Here is a 19969-nt window from a genome sequence, read left to right as displayed (position 1 = left end):
TGCTTTGCACACTCTGGACTGTAAACGTGCTTTAGCTTTCTACTTGGATCGCACAAAGCCACACAGAACTGCTCCTCAACTTTTCGTCTCCTTTGATCCAAACAAGTTGGGACGACCTGTATCAAAGCGCACCATCTCTAACTGGATGGCGGCTTGTATCTCTTCCTGCTATGCCCAGGCTGGATTATCCCTTCCCTGTAAGGTCACAGCCCATAAGGTCAGAGCAATGGCAGCCTCTGTAGCCTTCCTCAGATTGACACCGATTGAGGAGATATGTAAGGCGGCCACTTGGTCCTCGGTTCACACATTCACCTCTCATTATTGTCTGGATACTTTCTCCAGACGGGATGGACGGTTTGGCCAAACAGTGTTACAAAATTTATTCTCTTAAGTTGCCAACACTCCCACCATCCCATTGGGGTTAGCTTGGAGGTCACCCACTAGTGAGAATACCTGCCTGCTTGTCCTGGGATAAAGCAATGTTACTTACCGTAACAGTTGTTATCCAGGGACAGCAGGCAGCTATTCTCACGTCCCACCCACCTCCCCTGGGTTGGCTTCTCAGGCTAGCTACCTGAACTGAGGAGACACGCCCGGTACATCGGGCGGGAAGGCACTGGCGCATGCGCGGTGCGGGCATCTCGAAACTTCTAAGTTTCTTCAAGCAAGACATGCTTTCAAGATGTCCGTGTCGGGGCTCTGTCGGATGACATCACCCACTAGTGAGAATAGCTGCCTGCTGTCCCTGGATAACAACTGTTACGGTAAGTAACATTGCTTTCTGGAGGATCTAGAGAAGCAAAGTAGAGATGCTGAAAAAGGAATAAGAAAGGTTGATGTCAGATTATGTATTCTTACACTAGATGCCTTCAATTGCTGTCTTTTTAAATAACTTGTACTGTTTGTATCTTATCCAATTGTGAACCGCTTAGAACTCTCGGGTATGGAGGTATATAAAAAATTTATTATTATGGGGGAGGTAAGCAAGGGAAAAAGATGCTAAACATAGGTGGGGTATGATAGAGAAGAGAAAGGGAGATGCTAGACAATGATGGAGAAATACTAGACACAGTGCATGCATTATTGAAGGTTCATTTAGAACTTCATATACTTTTGTGTCTCCCCTGAGTTTAAGGTCATGTCTACTAAATTGCAGTAAGCTAATAACACATTTTTAATATGCCATGGAGGGCATAATAAATAAAAAAAACTTCTAAGTCCTTTTTTGGCCTAAGGCTTTAAGTGCCCAAAGTAGGTAGCAGGGAAATGTCCATTCATGAAAAAAATGTCCAAAATGTTTGGGTTTTTTCCCAAGAATGGCCTACCTGTATGTTAAAGCATTTAATCGCCCAGATTGCCACTACGTCTACCTTTAAGCCCTATTCCCAAAAAAAAATCGCCCAAGTTCCAAACACCCAAAACAAAACCTTTTAGGTGTGGGAGGAACCAGTCCTTCACCTAAAACCACGATTCTCTAACCGGCATCGGTCATAAGCGTTAGTTAGAGAATTGTGGAACCGTCCCCGTCCCCCCAAAGATCATGGCAGGAGAGATGCCCAATCTCTCCTGCCGACACCCGCTGCAATCCCCCCCCACACACAAGCATCATGGCAGAAGAGATGTGCAGTCCCTCCTGCAAAGGTTGCCCACCAGGGCCACCCCACCCAGACCCCTCCACCAGGACCCTTAGGCTACTTGCAGGGGGGATGGGAGTGCCAGGCAGGAGGGACTGGACATCCCTCCTTCCGCAATGCTTGTGTGTGTGTAGGGGGGGGGTTCATGGGTGTTGGCGGGAGAAATTGGGCATTTCTCCTGCTGTGATGGGGGGGAAACAGATTGCCTGGGCCGCTGAACTAATCATGGCAGCCACAATCAGCTCAGCTTCCCGATCCAGAACTTATATCTGTTTTGTCTTGGTCTAAGTCAAAACGTATAAATTCATTCAGGCAATCTGTTAAACTTTTAGATTATGGCTGCCGGACGACTAAGTCTAGGTTGGTCCACCTCCCGCCCTCCTCACTCCCAAAACGTCCCTTTTTGCTCTGGGCACACAGAGGCAGTGAAAAGGCCTAAGCTGGTTTTAGGTATGTCTAAACCCCTGTTTGATTATCGGTACTTGGATGACCTGTCTCTTTGTCCAAGTGCCAATTTTTAGATTTATTTTTAAATTATTATTATGTACCTCATAACCTTTAGTGCAGGCCTGATCTACCAGCTACTGTGTGCTAAAAACAGCCCCACATTAAGAATCTTGTAGTAACTGTTTAACTTGTTTTGGGGTAGGAACTCATAAGAACATAAGAGTTTTGTCACACTGGGACAGATCAAAGGTTCATCAAGCCCAGTATTCTGCTTCCAACTGTATCCAACCCAGGTCACAAGTACCTGAAATGATCCCAAGGAGAAAAACAGATTTTATGTTGCTTATCCTAGGGATAAGCAGTGGATTTCCCCAAGCCATTATAATAATGTTTTATGGACTTCTCTTTTAAGAAATTATCTAAACTTTTTTTTAAACCATGTTAACCACGTGGTTCTTACCACATTCTCTGGCAAAGAATTCCAGAGTTTAGAAGATTCCTAGCTGCTTTAGCCTTGCCTCATAAGGAAGTCATCCCAACCCTTTTCTCTTTTTCATCACCCTAGTCTCTACCTTTTCTAATTCTATATCTTTTTTGAGATGTGGCAACCAGAATTACATATAGTATTCGAGATGCAGCTGTACCATAGAGCGATACAGAGGGATTATAACTTTTTCATCTTTGTTTCCATTCCTTTCCTGATAATTCCTAACATTCTATTTGGTTTTTTGAGCTGCCACCGCACACTGAACTAAGGGTTTCAGTGGTATCCTCAACGATGACACCTAGATCCTTTTCCTAGGCAGTGACTCCTAACATGGAACCCAGCATCATGCAGCTATAGTTCAGGTTCCTCTTTCCCACATGCATCAATTTGCACTTGTCTCACATTAAACATCATCTGCCAGTTTAATGCCCACTCTCCCAAAGTCTTCTTGCAATTTAAGAACTTTGAACAACTTTGTGTCATCAACAAATGTAATTATCTCACTAGCTATTCGCATCTCTAGATCATTGATAAATGTTAAAAAGCAGTGGTCCCTTCACAGACCCCTTGGAAACCCTATTCACTCTTCTCCATTCAGAATATTGACAATTTAACCCTACTCTCTGTTTTCTATCTTTCAACCAGTTTCTTAATCCATAAGAGAACATTACCTCCTATCCCATGTCTTTCTAATTTCCTCAGAAGTCTTTCATGAGTTACTTTGTCAAATGCAATTTGAAAATCCAGATATACAATATCAACTGGTTCACCTTTATCCACAAGTTCATTCTCCCCTTTAAAGAAGTATAGTAGATTGGTGAGGTAAGATTTCCCTTAACTAAATCCATGTTGGCTTTGTCTCATTAATCCATGCTTATGTATATGCTCTGTAATTTAGTTTGTTATAATAGTCACTCTATACCATGTTGCTTTGCAATGATATCAGACCTACCAGTCTATAATTTCCTGGATCACCTCTGGAATTCTTTTTAAAAATCAGCGTTACATTGGCCACCCTCTAGTCTTCCGGTACAATGCTGGATTTTAGAGATAAATTAGAAATCACAAACAATAGCTCTGCAAGTTCATTTTTCAATTCTATCAGTACTCTGGGATGTATTCCACCAGGTCCAAGCAATTTGCTACTGTTCAATATTTCAAATTGCCCCATTACATCTTTCAGTGTTGCAGAGATTAGTTTCAGATTCTCTGGCTCACCAGAATTTAATACTATTTCTGGCACTGGTATCTCCCCCACATCTTCCTCAGCGAAGAAAGAATTAATTAAATCTCTCCACTATGACTTTGTCTTCCCTGAGGGCACCTTTTACCCTTCAGTTGTGTAGCAGTCCAACTGATTCGTTTCCAGACTTCCTAAAAAAAGTTTTAACTATGTGTTTTTGCTTTCAGTGCAATCTTCTTTTAAAGTGTCTCTTTGTCTTCCTTATCAGCGCCTTATATTTAACTTACCATTACTTATGCTCTTAACAATTATTTCCAGTTGGGACTTTCTTCAGCTTTCTGAAGGATTTTCTTTTAGCTGTTATAGCTTCCTTCACTTAGAAACATGATGGCAGATAAAGGCCTAATGGCCCATCTAGTCTGCCCGTCCATAGTAACCATTATCTCTTTCTCTCTCCGAGATTCTTTTCTTTTAAGAGAAGCTTTTAAGATACTGTATATCTCTGAAAACTGTATTATAAAAGTTTGATATAAGATCTCAATGTTTTATGAATTCTTCTGCTAATGGCAAGGATATCTTCATATAACCCTTACTAACTTTGTTTAACTATTTGTTCATTTAGGATTTTTGAACCGTTTGACTTCAGGTCTAATAGCAAATGCTGCTATTTTTGCTGTTATATTCTTTTTCTTTATCCTGGCAGTAGTATTCCTGTTATATAGGGAAAGGTAAGATTAAAAGTTCTATTATTGAATTTTTATTATAACATATAAATGTATTACCGTATATTTTTTAATATAAGTCGAGACCCCCATTTTTCCCCCCCAAAAAGGAGGAAAAATGTTTGACTCGAATTTAAGTTGGGGGCTTAATATTCAAGTGTCTTGCCCTGCCAGGATCTGTACCCAGTGTCCCCTCCGTCACGCCCTCCCCTGCAAGGTTCTGCACCCAACCCCCTTCCCTCCCTGCCCTGCACTCAGTTCCATTCCCTCCTAGGCTGTGAACCAAACCCCCTTCCCTGCCAGGCTCTGAACACTGTCCCACCTTCATTCCCTGTACCCTCTGCCCCCTAAAAAGAGCCAACCTCATCAGTGATGTCACAATGGCTTGATTGTCCCATACTCCCCGCTGCCCTTTAACCCAGCCAGCAGATTAACCGTACCCCTTAACTTTAGGCCGGGACAGGAGGGATCCCTCCCATCTCCTGCCCCGGCCGACACTAACAATTACATCCCTCTCTCCTTCCCTCCCTCGCGTACCTGTTGGTTCCCTGGTGGTCCAGCATGTATCCCGCGCTGAAATCCTCCAGAAGATTGTAAACTTAAGTAGCCAGCGGTGCACCCGGGCCAGCACACAGCAGTGAGCTTTTCGTGCTGCCGGCCCTGCACCACTCTTTGATAGGCTGCTGCAAGTTCTCACGGCAGCCTATCAAGGAGTGGTGCAGGGCCGGCCGGCAGCACAAAAAGCGCACTGCTGCGTGCCGGCCTGGGTGCACCGCTGGCTACTTACGTTTACAATCTTCTGGAGGATTTCAGCGCAGGATACACGCTGGACCACCAGGGAACCAACAGGTACACGAGGGAGGGAGGGTGGTAATTGTTAGTGTCAGCCAGGGCAGGAGACAGGAGGGATCCCTCCTGTCCAGGCCTGCAGGAAGTCCGGGAGGGTTTTGGGTGATCACTGGGGGATGACCCAAATATAAACTGGGACCCCCATTTTTGGGCCAATTTGTTGGCCCAAAAATCCCGTTTAAATTCAAGTATATACGTTAGCTACTGTGGGCAATAACTTTCTTGTACAATCCCACTTTATTCCGGGACCATTGGGTTAATTCCGTTTACCCACCAGGACTTTGTAGGAAGCCTCAAATACCAGAGACATACCCCTCTCACCTCATTACTGTTCCCTCAGGGATCTGTTTTCCTTCCTACAAGCCAGGCTATAGGAGCTAGTCTTTTCTGCTCATGTTTAATTTCATTTAAATTTGGCCTATCCCAAAGCAAGACTCGGGCTCTGGGAGATACTCAATATACTTCATTGTTCCAAAGAGAGGTGCTGAAGATTGGAGACTGATTCTGGACCTCAAAGTGGTAAATACAGTGCTGCGAGTTTTTCGCTTCCGTGAGGAGACAGTGTGTTTGGTGAATGCCTCAGTGGCTCCAGGGGAGTTTCTAGCCTTCCTGGATCTGACGGAGGCGTATCTCCACATTCCCATTTTCCTGGACAACCGGATGTATCTGAGGTTCCATGTCCTGGAGCAACATTTCCAGTTTGCATTACTGCCATTTGGGTTGGCGATGGTGCCCCGGACCTTCACCAAAGTGATAGTGGTGGTGGCAGCCCATCTTCATGCCCTAGGAATCTTGGGTTCATCCATATCTGGACAATTGGTTGATTAGAGCCCTCTTGGAGTCCGAGGGGCTTGAGGCTGTTCATCAGGTTGTGCAGTTGCTGCAGTTCCTGGTCTGGGTGATAAACTTCAGGAAGAGTAACCTAGACTTGACACAGGATTTGGAGTACCTGGGAGTTCGCTTTCACACGGGACAGAACAAAATATTCCTGCCAGTATCCAGTCATGAGAAGCTCTGACATGTTATCTGGGATTTTCTGCCACTGTGGTCCCAACAGCCTAGCAGTACCTCCAGTTGAGATAGATTTGCATGCTCCTCCATAGTATGCAAACCTATCTTACGTATAGAAATATCTTGAAAATGGCCTATTGATGGTCTTTAAGGGCTGGGAGTGAAGACCAAGGAACCTATACAAATGGTATGATATGCCTGAAGAGCTACAGTATTCCAATATAAATAACTCAAAATTCAGTTACGGAGAAATAATATCAGTGAGTACGGGATGAGAAATATCTTTTTATCATAAAAGTGTATGTCTTCACAAACAGAATTTCTTTCTTCTAATCACTTGCACTTAAGAGCACCTGCTCACTATGTTTGGTATGTTTAATGAACTTGATATCCTGCCTACTCTTCTGCAGGAGCTTATTGTAATAGATAATATCTCATAGCTCCAAGTATGTTCTATCCAGCAACATCTATGGACAGTAAAATTTAAATGCAGAATTTGGTGCCACTCATTGTTTTATGTATCACTCACAATTGTGTGAAGTTACTAGTAATCACCACTAGATGTCAATGGTAGAATAAAGATGTATATAAAAGAAATTTAGCACTCTGGAAAATCGCTTCTTTATTTAGCTGACCTTAGTTCTGTATCTCTCTGACATACTGATATGCTACAGAAACACACACAACTAATAATAACAAAAGGATTTATTTTCAAGGATATAATATAGACAAAAATGTGATAGAAACAAAAGATTAGAATAAAAGTTCTAAACACTAGAATGAGCACTAGTCAGGTATCAAGTGGAATAAACATACACTCCCTATGGCAAAATGCCAACTTTTTGTCCCCCTGATGGTAAAATGCCAACTTTTTGTCCCCCTGATAGGTTAGTGATTATAGATCTTGAGTTATACAACCTGGGTAGGCGATTGTCAGTCTCTTCCTTCTCAAGGACAACTGGAAGAGCAGGTGATTCAGACAGTGCTTGCTTTTGACCTTTAGCTGTTGCTGGAGATCCAATGCTCTGAAGTGTTCCGATGATAATCAGATGAAGTCTGAAGTGAAGCTGTAGAAATGAATGATAGTGGTCAATGATGGGTAGATTCTCTTGCCACAGCAAGTACACTTTTTATATCATTGTTGATATCAGTAATGTCTCAGATGACTTGATTACATCTCAGAAGGTTGAAGGTTATGGCTTATGGCTTGACAAACCACAGGAATGTCTTCTGAGGTCACTCTAGAGCAGTGGTTCTTAACCTTCCTAATACCGCAACTCTTTAATACAGTTCCTCATGTTGTGGTGACCCCCAGCCATAAAATTATTTATCCCAGAACAAGCAGGCAGCATATGGGTGACGTCATCCGGATACCCACAGCCTTGCAAGCATACTTGCTTGTAGAAAACTTCAGAAGTTTTGAGTCAGCCGCACTGCGCATGCACAAGTGCCTTCCTGCCCAGCATAGGGCGAGTCTCCTCAGTTTTCCGTGGAGCCAAGAAGTCTGTGCTATGACGCTTTGCACTGACCTTCGTTCGCTTCGTGCCTTCTCTCACCGCAGTTTGTGTTCTTTTTAGTCGCAAATCGCTGTGTCACTTTCTTTATTTTCTATTTCCCCCCCCCAAAAAAAAAAAGACAACTTTATTTTATTTTTCTTCGTCGACTGACTGGCGGGGCAGGCCGCAACCTGCGGGCTTTGACTTCGCAGCGGCTATCTTTTCTCCTATGTTCCGGCCAGTAACAGGCTTCAAGAAGTGTAGCCAGTGCCAGCATGCAATTTCTCTCACAGACCCACACAGCTGGTGCCTTAGGCCTGACCATAGTCCTAAGTCGTGCGAGCACTAAGCTACTCTTCAGCGTCAAGCCCTTAAACGTCATTGGGTTTTAGTGGAAAAACTCTTCAGGATGGACTCTTCAGGATGGACACCCTCGACCTCGAGTGCTACCTCAGTCCCACCTTCCACCGTGGGTCCTCCTGCTTTCACAACTCCGACCTCGAGTCTCATTAGACCTTCCTCGTTTGAATCATCTTTGGCCTCAAGTACACCTGCTTTATCTTCTGAGTTTCCCTTGGGTCAGATACCTAAGCAGAAGGTTCCGGCGGTGGTCCTCAAGCTCTCCAAGACATTCAGTCAAAGCACATCTCCACTGCAACTTTGGAGCCTTTAGCCTCAGCAAGTGGTCCAGTTTCAGACTCGGATCCATATTTGCAGGCTTCTTTCCAGACCATGTTGGAGCAGCAATTTGTTCAATTACTGAGCAAATATGGTTCTGCCTCGACTCTGCTTCCTGTAATCCAGCCTGGGCAATCAGCAGTCTTCCGTGAGGGCTAAGTCATGCCCATCTCCACTTAATCTCCACCCCAGACCCCGCCCCCATAATAGTACTAATTGTAACACCATTTTTTCCATTCATTTTTCATATATACATACAATATAATTGTATTAACAACACATAGGGCGAAGCTGTTTAGCGCAGGCCGCTGCGGTAACAGCCCCGAAGCCCATAGAAATTTAAAGGGCTTCGGGGTTGTTGCTGCGCGGCTTTGTAAAAGAGGCCCATAATGGTTAACCACAAAATTAAAATACACAAAGCACATTGTATGCTTCTCAACATTCATTCCTACCAGAAAACAGATAACCCCATGCAAATGCAGGACCAAAAACTAAAAGTATTAATATTTACAAACAAACCCTAAGATGCAAGACTCTGCAAGCAGTACAACCCCAGAGGAAAAGAAACAAATACATTTCTTCCTGAACAGACAAATCAATCACTAAATAAAAAAAATAAAAACATTTCCCCTACCATTGTTGTCTCTCTCCTTCCATGTGCCTTGCCTTCTGGCCTGCCCCCCGGTGTTATCTTTGGGCCGGTCCACTGTGCAATCAACGCTGCATCTTCGGGCTGGCTCCTTGAGTGCTGTATTGCACAAAGCTGTGGGCAGCGGCTCCTCGCACGCGTCCCGCATCTTATCTGGAAGCCTTCCCTCCCACGTTGTGATGTCAGAGAAAAGGCTTCCGGTTCAGGTGCAGACCGCGCGTAGGAGCCTTTTCCCTTGTGATTGTAAAGGATCAACTGAATACGTTCAGAGATTTTCCATGCTCCGATGTACTTTTTGACTCATCAATTACAGATAAGTGTTTGTCTTTTTTCTGCTTTTTGTTTACAATATTTTCAAGGGAGCCATTTTTGAGCATTACATGTTGCAATATTTGTGGCCCCTGTGTTTAGATTCATTCAAATATTGTTATGTACGCCATCATTAATTTAAGAAAATGAAAAAATACTAAAAAATACGTTATTAATGATTAGCAATTTAGGATAGGATGGAGGTTTTTGATCAATGAAAGAAATCTAACACCACAATATCGTAGGGAGAACCATATATGTTCCCTAAGTGGTGAATCTGAGATCTTGTCCTCCATTTAGGCTTTAATCTTTGAGTATCAACTTGTGGTGGTACAGTTCCGACTCTGACTCCTCAGTTTTTTGTACTTCAGACTCCGACTCTGACTCCAGGTACCCGAAATTTCCTCCGACTCTGTCTCCTCGACTCCGACTCCACAGCACTGGTTAATTTTCAGATCGTTAAAATGGAATGTCAAGTTGAGAAAAATGAGCATTTTCGACACCACCTTCTTTTTGCTTTTAATCAAGGTTCTAAGGCCGCAGAAGCTGCTCGCAACATTTGTGCTGTGTATATAGTGGGTGCTATAGCTGAAAGAATCGCTCGTGATTGGTATGCCAAGTTAAAAATGGAGTCGGTAGATAAACTTTCACTATTCTTTTTGATTGCTCAACTAATGAGAGGAGGACCTAGGCCCATAAGTCCCTCTAACCAGTCATTTATGGTGGAAAGTATGAGCCCACCAAAACCTGTTATACTGCCATATACAGTAGGTGCCACCTGTAGCTATAGTGGCTATTGGGGTGGTACACAGGTGGGTATAGTAGGTTTTTGGGAATTTTAGAGGGCTCACCATAAATTATAATGGGGTTATGGCGAGATCTACACGTCACCTTTTATGTGAAGTTCACAGTATTGCTTTCTAAAGGTGCCCCACTTCTCTGTTGGCATGTGTATGTGGCCAGTCCATTACAATGCTGGCCCTTCCCACACAAAATGGTCTAGATTTAGACATTTTCAACTTAGACATTTCTATGGTTGAAAATGGGGAATAAAGTAGGACGTCCTAAGGTTGAACATTCTGGCAGCCAAGACATCCAAATAGGCGATTTTTGATAAACAATTTTGGACATCCAGCAGTTTTGAAAATGGACATTTCTCCACACTTGACGTTGAACGTCCTGCAGGAAACAGACTTACACATCCTTTTTGAAAATTGCCCTCCACATCTAATTACTGGCTTTGTGAGGAAGATAGGTCAGGCTTTGCCCATCAAAGTGGAAATAGAGGTGGAAACTCGCTTTAAACATTTTGAACTCCTTGACTTTGAGGCACCACCAAACGAATGCATTAAGATTCCTTTGCACAGGATCATGAAAGAAGCTTTAAGAACTAGGAGAATCCCCTGTCAGTCCAGGTAGCTCCTAAAAAGGTAGACACAGTAGTCTAGATATTCAGTGCTACTTAGATGACCAGGAATGATCCCGAACATTTAAATAGAATTTAGCCGGCTATCCACTGATATTCAGCAAGAGATACCCAGCTATCTCACATCGAATATCCTGATCTCTGGATTGGTTGGTGACTGGCTATGTCATGCAACATAACTGGTTGCCTCTAGTATTTGGCAGCTTGCTGGCTAAGTTTGGTGGCCAAAGATAACTGCCTATAAGGGTGGAATGTTCATATAGCCAGATATGCCCCAGCTGGCCAAAAATAAACAGAAATTCAATGCTGGGCACTGGATATGGTGCAGACAGTGAATTTCCGGTATTTCCCCTCCTGCAGCCTGAATGTATAGAATTCAAATATATCCAGGCTTTGACAGAACTCAACTTCAATATCATTCATTAGTTGTGGAATCTGCCCTCCAACGATCATGCAGCTCATGATCTTATGCTCCAGGCAGAGAAGCCAGAATATTGGACTCTTTTGGCAAATGTATTTCCAATCATATATGCTCATAGATGGCATTGTGGACTTCCAATTCTACATGTCCATTTATTTTAAAACCTTACTTAAACAACTGTCAGATTTTGAGGAATTCCTCCAGACAAATTAAAACAGTTTCAACAATTAGCTAAGAACTTGTTCACTACAAGAAAGCATATGGCAGAGACACTTTCAATGCATTTGATGCAGGGGAAATTACAATGTGCCATTTGGCCTAACAGAGTATCGGATCTGGAAACTGCTTCAAGAATGCCTTGCCAGTGTTCTTTGTGTGACTCCCCCTTTGAAGAATGCCTCTGCTGCAGAGCAGGAGGCACAGGATTTTTGGGAAGGGAAAGCCCAAATGGGTTTGCCAGAAGAACAGACAGCAGTGTTTCAGCTTGGTGGGAAGATAATGTGATCCTGGGAACCAGAGTGGCTCACTGAGAGAATGAACTGGGACTATGCCCCATGAGAGTGTCATTAGGAGAGGACAAGGACTGTGCGGAGACCCATCTTGGTGGGTAAATGTGAATATGAGAGACCCTGCTTACAGCAGAGCCTGTGTGGAGTGTTTCAACTTGAACTTGGCTGGAAGATAGCATGTTCCTGGACTGAAGGAAGAAGATGAGACCTGGAGTGTATTAAAGGAGTTGTATGAAGAGCTTGGGAAACACATTGAAGGAGATATTTGCATAAACTGTACTTTAAAGCTTTCACCAATTGCTGTATCCACAAAAGAACTGACTACAAATAGTTTGGAAGTAGAAAACTTCAATGAAGTGTTCAAGTAAAGTAGAGTTATTAATTTGCATTCGTTCTCGGCTTGATTCCTTAATAAGTGGTTAAGTAAGGACTGAGTATGGTGATTGAGCCCTAGGACAGTGATCCTTCGGCCTCTCGAATTAAATTTGGCTCCAGCCTAAGCCCAGCTCAAAGACAAAACTTTTTCTTTTTGTGAATCTTAGTCGAAGGTCCTTGACTTGAAGAGCTAGCTGGTGCTCAAAGGCTGAGTGTGAGTGAGACCAGGGTTATACTTGTAAGGGCAAAAACCTGTTTAGGGATAAAAGTGAAGAGGTGGCAGAAAAGATCAGAAAACAAACAGATAATAGGATGGCTTTATCTACACCACAAACCTCTCAATCTTCATTGTGTAGAAAATAAACTGCCTCATCTAGATGTTCATATTATTTTTAACAGCAAATGCTAAAATCAGTCATCTTCATCATCTTCTAGGCCTCCTACTCAGTGACCCCATGCAAAACAACAAAGGACACAGAAATCACAACCTCAGTCTCAATCCAAACAGCAGTCCTCCTTTCTAGAAAGCATTGCAAACATTTCCATGCCTCTTCCTCCCAATCTCCTCATCGGAGGCAGATTAATTTACTTCCATCAATGTTGGACTATTATAACAACAGATCACAATGTGCTTCGGATCATCACCCAGGGCTGTGCCTTACGTTTTGATCAGAAAACTTCCAGATCAACCACCTTAAAGAATCTCCTTTCATCTCCCTCCAGAAGGACCCTCCTTCAGCAAGAGCTCTAAATGCAATAGAACCTATTCCTCTGCAGGAGAATGGCCAGGGGTTCTACCTAAAATATTTCCTGATACCAAAAATGACCAGAGGCTTTGGCCAATTCTAGACCTTCAGGGGCTCAACATTTATTGTTGAAAGAAAAATTTTGCATGGTCTCTTTGGAAAGTGGCAATTTGACTTTGCTCTCTAGATCTCAGAGGCCTACACTCATGTATCCATCCTACCTGCTCACAGAAAGTATCTTTGCTTTTACATTGGACCTCTACATTTCTAATAAAAGTCTTGCCTTTCAGACTGGCTTCGTTCCCTCTTGTCTTCACAAAATACCTAGTGGTAGAGGCGGCAGCCCTTTGCACATGGGGTTTCATGTATTTCTCCAGTTAGATGACTGGTTGACCAAAGTTTCATTATTGCAAACAGCTCAGCATGCCATCAAATCAACAATTCATCTGGAGCTCAAGTTTGCTGTCAACTACTAAAAGTCACATTGCAGCCTTCTCAGATGCTGGAGTTCACAGGCGCTCTCCTGGATACTACTCAGGATTGTGCTTTTCTACCAAAGCAGAGTGGACAATCTCATTTACTTGTGTCAAACAGTCTCCTCCCTTAGACACATTTCTGCACATTAGATGTTGCACCTTCTTGGTCACAAGGCATGCACGTTACATATCACTCCAATGGCATGTTTTCACCTCAAAGTCCCACAATAGACCCTGTCAACCCAGTGATCTCAAGCCACAGGATTTCTGCCTGCTCCAATCCAAATCACTTCAGATCTCCATCACTCTCTCCAATGGTGGATGATTCCTTGCAATCTCACGCAAAATCTTACCTTCTAGCCCCCTCCTTCCCCTGCTCCCGCCATCACAGACTTCTAACCACAATTGCTTCTATGTTAATTTGGGATGCTCATATAGACTGTCTCCATTCTCAAGGATAATGTATCACCAGAAACAAACCCTCCATATCAATCTTTTCGAATTGCGAGAAATAGGCAATGCTCTCAAAACATTCTAGGACCATCCCCTCCAATAGGTAGTCTTTGTCTGTACAGTCAAGTTGGGGTCTAGGATAATACATTGCAACAGTTTAAGAGCCACCAGTTCAGCACAGCCCTTTCACTGGCGCCTTTTAAGAGCTGGTATTGCAGCGGACCCTTTCATCGCAGGACTGTTCAGCACCACACTACCACACTTTCATTGTGGGACTGTTCAGCATATCCCAGCAAGAAGCAGCATGTCGTGATGCCCCCCGGGGGGGGGGGGCGATGCCCCCATGATCCAGCACTCAACCTCAGTGCAGCAATCCCCTGATCCAACATTCTATCTCACCTCGATCCTACACCCCCCATCAGCACTTCACCTTGATCCAGCCGCACTCAATTCAACATCCCCTACACCCCCTCACATCAGCACTCCACCTCAATCCAGTGGTGTTGAACAGTCCTGTGATGAAAGGGCAACTCTTAAAGAGCCATGCTGAATGGTCCCATTCCATTGGATGAATATCTCTCCCAGTCCTAAGGATTATCTTCATCCTAAGAGCATGTAGGAGTCTTCTTATATGTTGTGTGCTTTTTGGCATTTTGATGTTAACAATATCTGGAACTGAGTGTTTTTTTATTGATGGTGCAGTATATCAAATATGAATAAAACTTGGAAAATAAAAAACTTAGGAAGTGCTCTAAGCTTGATTTAACTATAAGCTCACCCACACTTATAGTACTAGAAACAGAAATAGAAATGAGTGAAAAGTGTATTTCCTAGCAAGTGAGTGGTATCATTGGGTAACCAAAGGATTTCCTAAAACTAGTAATTATACCTATGGCAAGTTATTTGAATCCCTGTTTATTTCTTTTTTTATGGGGGCTTTGAAAGAACAAGAGATTTTATAAACAATTCAGTATAATTTGTTTGTACTCTTCCTGATATTTTTTAGTAAATTCTGTGGAATCCTTGAACATTTGGTGGAGAGGATTGCAAGCAAATCTGATACAGCAGAAGAGTTACTTCCACTAAAGAGTTCTTCCGCTATCATTAATTATCCCAAATATTATGCTAAAGAATCCCAGGTAAAACCAACTTCACATTTTAAATCATAAAGCCTCAAACAATCTATACTGTATGTTTTGAATTTAAGGATGTGAATAGGTGGGACACTGCACAGGTGAGTTAAGTAAAAAATGAAAACATCATGTCTGGTGCAATACGCACATCATTCTGGAACCTATGGGCTGTCGCCCCTTGATCATAAGATCTGTTATAGAGAGCTTTATTTATAATTTTTTGCTCTGCCTCCTATCACTCTGGGTTGTCCTGTAAATCCTCAGTTTTACTGTCTATACATGAGATGGTAGGAGCCTGTCTGTTCTATTCGTGCTTATTTTCAGGTTTTTATCCAGTCATGAGGTTATTTGGTGCTGCAGAGGCTCCCAGTTTTGGGACCTCTCTGGCTGCAGAACACAGACTCTGAGGGCAGTAGTCTATAGCCAAGAGGCAACCTGCTTTGCAGGGCACCTGCTTGGCCAGCCTCCATTAACAGTCAAGGAGCTTGGGACCATTCCCTTGGGAGCAAGGCTCGCTGTAGATTGTGTCCACAGAAAGCTTGAGCGCTGGCTGAGTGGCCCCCAGGGTAGTTTTTCACCAGGATTGGGTGCTGTGTTTCCTCCCCGACTTTGTGCACAGGTTCTGGTAGGGTTCTGAGGTCTCAGTCTGGCCGGTTGGATTAAGGAGCAATCTGAAGAAGCAAGCTATCTGGGTTTCCAGGCTTGTCTGAGGCAGAAGTTCTCTGGCTGTAGTTTCAGCCTTTTGCAGCTCCCAGCAATAGCATTGGGGGGGGGGGGGTCTCTAAAAGTGATTTTAAAGGTTTCTGGGCCAAGGACAGGGCCCCACCTCTAAAATCCTATTCCCTGAATTTTTTGACCCCTTATTTAGCTCCCATGAGCCGTTTTGGCACTAAAATTGCTGCCACAGTGACACACTTGAATTTCTTGTTTTTAAAATAAAAGCATATATCTGCCTTTAAACACCTCAATTAAGTTCAAAATCGGTCTATCTAGATGGACTCCTCGGGCAAGAATACCAAGGATTCATGCCAGATTTGCAATGGCTGGCTGGCCGAGGACCGTCCGTGTTCCACTTGCCATGCAGTACATGAGGTGGGGTGGGAGCCACTGGCTTAGCCTCCTGAAGTTTCTCTGGAGGTATGGGGTTCCTGATGGATCAAGTTCCAGGTCAGAAATCCCAGCTGGAGCAGGGAACAGGCGAAAGGGCGTCCCTGGAGAAGCGAGCTGTGTATCTACCACAAAACCTCAGAGTAGATCACAGGAGCACCTACCAGAGCTCTCTAGCATCCTGGTCTGGCTTTTGCTCCAGAATTTATAAGTATGATGTATGAAGCATACTTAAATTACAGTAGGTGCAATGACTCTTCAGGGGTCACAACATTGGTAACATAGAAACTGACGGCAGAAAAGGACCACGGCCCATCTAGTCTGCCCATACCAATGTCCCACCCCCTAACTCCCTCCGTGAAGAGATCCCACGTGCCAATCCCATTTTTTCTTAAAATCTGGCACGCTGCTGGCCTCAATTACCTCTAGTGGAAGACTATTCCAGCGATCAACCACTCTTTCGGTGAAGAAATATTTTCTGGTGTCACCATGAAATTTTCCACCCCTGAGTTTCAACGGATGCCCTCTTGTTGCTATGGGACCTTTTAAGAAAAAAGATATCTTCCTCCACCTCGATACGGCCCGTGACATATTTGAACATCTCGATCATGTCTCCCCTCTCTCTGCGTTCCTCGAGTGAGTAAAGCTGCAACTTATCCAGCCGTTCCTCATACGGGAGATCCTTGAGTCCTGAGTCCATCCGGGTGGCCATTCTCTGAACCAACTCGTCTCCACACAACTTTGTGGTAATGTGGCCTTCAGAATTGTGCACAGTATTCCAGATGGGGTCTCACCATGGATCTGTACAATGGCCTTATGACCTCGGGCTTACGGCTGACGAAGCTCCTACGAATACAACCTATGATTTGTCTAGCTTTAGATGAAGCTTTCTCCACTTGATTGGCAGACTTCATGTCTTCACTAATGATCACCCCCAAGTCTCATTCTGCTACAGTCCTTGCTAGGGTCTCTCCATTTAGGGTGTAAGACGTGCATGGATTTTTGCTGCCAAGGTGCATGACCTTGCAGTTTTTGGCATTGAAATTTAGTTGCCAGGTCCTGGACCAGTGCTCCAGTAGGAGTAGGTCATTTGTCATACTGTCGGGTATTGAGCCTTTGTCAGGCACTGTGCTTTTGCCCACTATGTTGCATAGATGGCGTCATCGGCGAATAACGTAATTTTACCTCAAAGACCCTTAGCCAAGTGCTAAGGATTTTCCCTCCAAGAGCACATTTCCTCCACAGCAGATCCATGCACAAGATACAGTCAGAAGAGGACTGGGATTAAGTGAATTTTGTATCTATGCCTTTACTGTTCCAGTCTGGGTCCTCAGTTGAGCCCATGTGCCTAAGGCCCTGCCCACAGGAGGGACCTAAGCCTACTGGGCCTATTCAGGTTGGCCTAGGTGCTTCAGGCCTCACCTGTGGGTGGGGTTTGTGCCACTTGGGCCAATTAGGCCCTAAGGCCAGCCATTCAACGGATGGCTGGACTGCCAGACGGATGGGCTTGGCACCCGTCCGTCCAACGATTTAAAAGTACATGGGGGAATTGGGGGGGAGGGATCGGGGGGGGTGCGTCGAGGGCAGGAGGGCCTGGGATCCCCCCTGCCCATATTTAAGTGGGGGTGGGGAGTAGTGGGTTCGCCTGGGCAGGAGTTAGGCTCTCTCATAGAAACATAGAAGATGACGGCAGATAAGGGCCATAGCCCATCAGGTCTGCCCACTCTACTGACCCACCCCCAAGTCTACTATCCTAGGGATCCCACTCCTGGTGACAGGTTCCCTTGGCTTAACCCTCCTGCCTGATCTTGGGGGGAGGGGGGGGGGGGGGTGTCATGGCCAGGAGGGCTTGGGCTCCCTCTTGCCCCAATATGGTCAGTGAGTTGCTGGGGCAAGAGGGCTTGGGCTCCCTCTTGCCCCGATCGTTGTCTCCGGGGCCAGGAGGGCTTGGGCTCTCTCCTGGCCCGATCTTTGTAGGGGGGTGGGGTGGATTCTGTAACCGGTGTTGTTTTTGACAGACACCGGTTACAGAATCCAGTTTTAAGGCGAAGGATTGGCTCCTCCTTCGCCTAAAAGCTCTTGTTTTGGGCGTTTGGGAGTTAGGCTTTTTTTAGGTTGATTATATGTTGTTAGTGTAGACGTAGTAGTGGTGGTCTGGGCGTTTAAACAGTTGAACGTAGAGACTGGCCATTATTTTTTTTTTTTAACTCCTTTTGGACTTTTTTTTTATAATGGACATTTTCCCTGCTTCTACTTTCAACGTTTAAGGCCTTAGGCCAAAAGGGGACTTAGACTTTTTTTATTATTATTATGTCCCTCCACGTTTCCAGTATCTTTGGTACTGTGTAAAAAACTGGAGTCCTGGGATGAGGGCATTGAAAAAAATGGCTTTATTTACTTATTTAAAACTTTTTTATACCATTTACAAAAAATAAAAATGGTTTAAATCAGTAAAAATATACATTTAAAAAAAACAAACCAGGTCATAAAATGTATGTAATTAAATAATTTCTTTCAGCATAAGCCTCCTGTACAATCTTGCTAATCTGAGATTGTAGTTTTACTATCAGATAAGGGATCTATTGTCAAGGGGAGAGGTAATGGGCCATGGTGTTAGGTGTGGGAGAGTTCATGTTTGAGGGATTTGTAGGAGAGAAATCAATTAGTTTCATCAGTAGTCGTAATAGCTTCTTTAGACCAGATTTGTTTGCCCTTTATCATTTCATAATAATAATTGTGCTTGTGCTGTTTGATATGATAATTGTATTGTGAGTATATTTTCCTCCATTTGCCTTTAAGCTGTTGATCCCTGACTTTTTCTCCTGGCCCATTCTAATTTTTACAATCTTTTTTTATTTTTCTCAGTTCTGAAGTGAACAAGGGTTTGGTTTTTGGTTTTTTTTTTTTTCATTTCTAGATATTTTTTCTTTCGGTTAGTGGGACTATGGAATTTAATGTAGTCTCAGTAGTTTTCAGCCACTTTATGCGATTTTGTGTTCTTATCCTCTCCCAGAATAGCTGAACATTGATCTTCCCATGAGTTTTGATTGTCTTTCCTTTTGAGCTTAGGTTTGGTCAAGAAGATCTACAGTTTAGCCAGTAGACTCCAACTCCAACCCTTTGCAGGGCCACATTTTGGAATTGTAGGTACTTGGAGGGCCTCAGAAAAAATAGTTAATGTCTTATTAAAGAAATTACAATTTTGCATGAGGTAAAACTCTTTATAGTTTATAAATCTTTCCTTTTGGCTAAGCCTTATTAATAATCCTATATAATAAAAAGCTAGCCGCGCATGCGCACTCAGACCAGCGTGATCTGTAATCCCTGATCCGTGATATGTAGGTCCGTGGCTAGCGTGCGTATGCGGTGGACAGATCGGGAAAGCACAGCACAGCCGGCGACTCCCCCCTACCGCCCTCACTCACTGCCCCCTCCCGCCCTCACTCACTGCCAAAACCACCACCTCCTCCTTCTCGCCGGCTCACCCGCTTTTCAATGAAGAGAAAAGCGCTGCACCGCGCTAACGCTGGCTTTGCTGTCTTCTGTCCACTGCGGCCGCCCTCTCTGACTACTTCCTGTTTCCGCTAGGGTTGGCCGCAGTGGATAGAAGACGCCGAAGCCAGCGGCTGTAGCCGCCGATCTCCGTTCCTCCAGGGGGGGGGGTCTGGGAGGAGAGGGTTCGCGGCCACTCAGCGCCCCCACCGAGGAGCCCTGCAACTTTCCGCTGCCCGGGACCCGAGTCATTTGCCGCCCCCCCTCTTCTCTTACCGCGAGCCCGACTGGCGATTTAAGCAGCGTGTCAGCAGTCTTCACACGCTGCTTCGGGCCCTTCTACTGCCCTGATTTGCTCCGGACGTG

General features: G+C 44.2%; 1 protein-coding gene across 6 annotated transcripts in view; it reads left to right on the top strand.

The window, feature by feature from the left end:
• The window catches only part of LOC117346033, a 113089-nt gene that overhangs the window by 59763 nt on the left and 33357 nt on the right, over window positions 1-19969 (top strand). For all 6 annotated transcript variants that reach the window (XM_033915255.1, XM_033915254.1, XM_033915256.1 and 3 more), the window contains 2 exons: window positions 4374-4479; window positions 14878-15010. In XM_033915255.1, coding sequence (XP_033771146.1) covers window positions 4374-4479; window positions 14878-15010 — 239 coding nt within the window. The remainder of the gene's footprint in view (window positions 1-4373; window positions 4480-14877; window positions 15011-19969) is intronic.

Source organism: Geotrypetes seraphini, chromosome 12 (genome assembly GCF_902459505.1).
Source record: "Geotrypetes seraphini chromosome 12, aGeoSer1.1, whole genome shotgun sequence".
Classification (NCBI taxonomy): Eukaryota; Metazoa; Chordata; class Amphibia; order Gymnophiona; family Dermophiidae; genus Geotrypetes; species Geotrypetes seraphini.
This window is presented reverse-complemented; position numbering and strand designations above follow the sequence as displayed.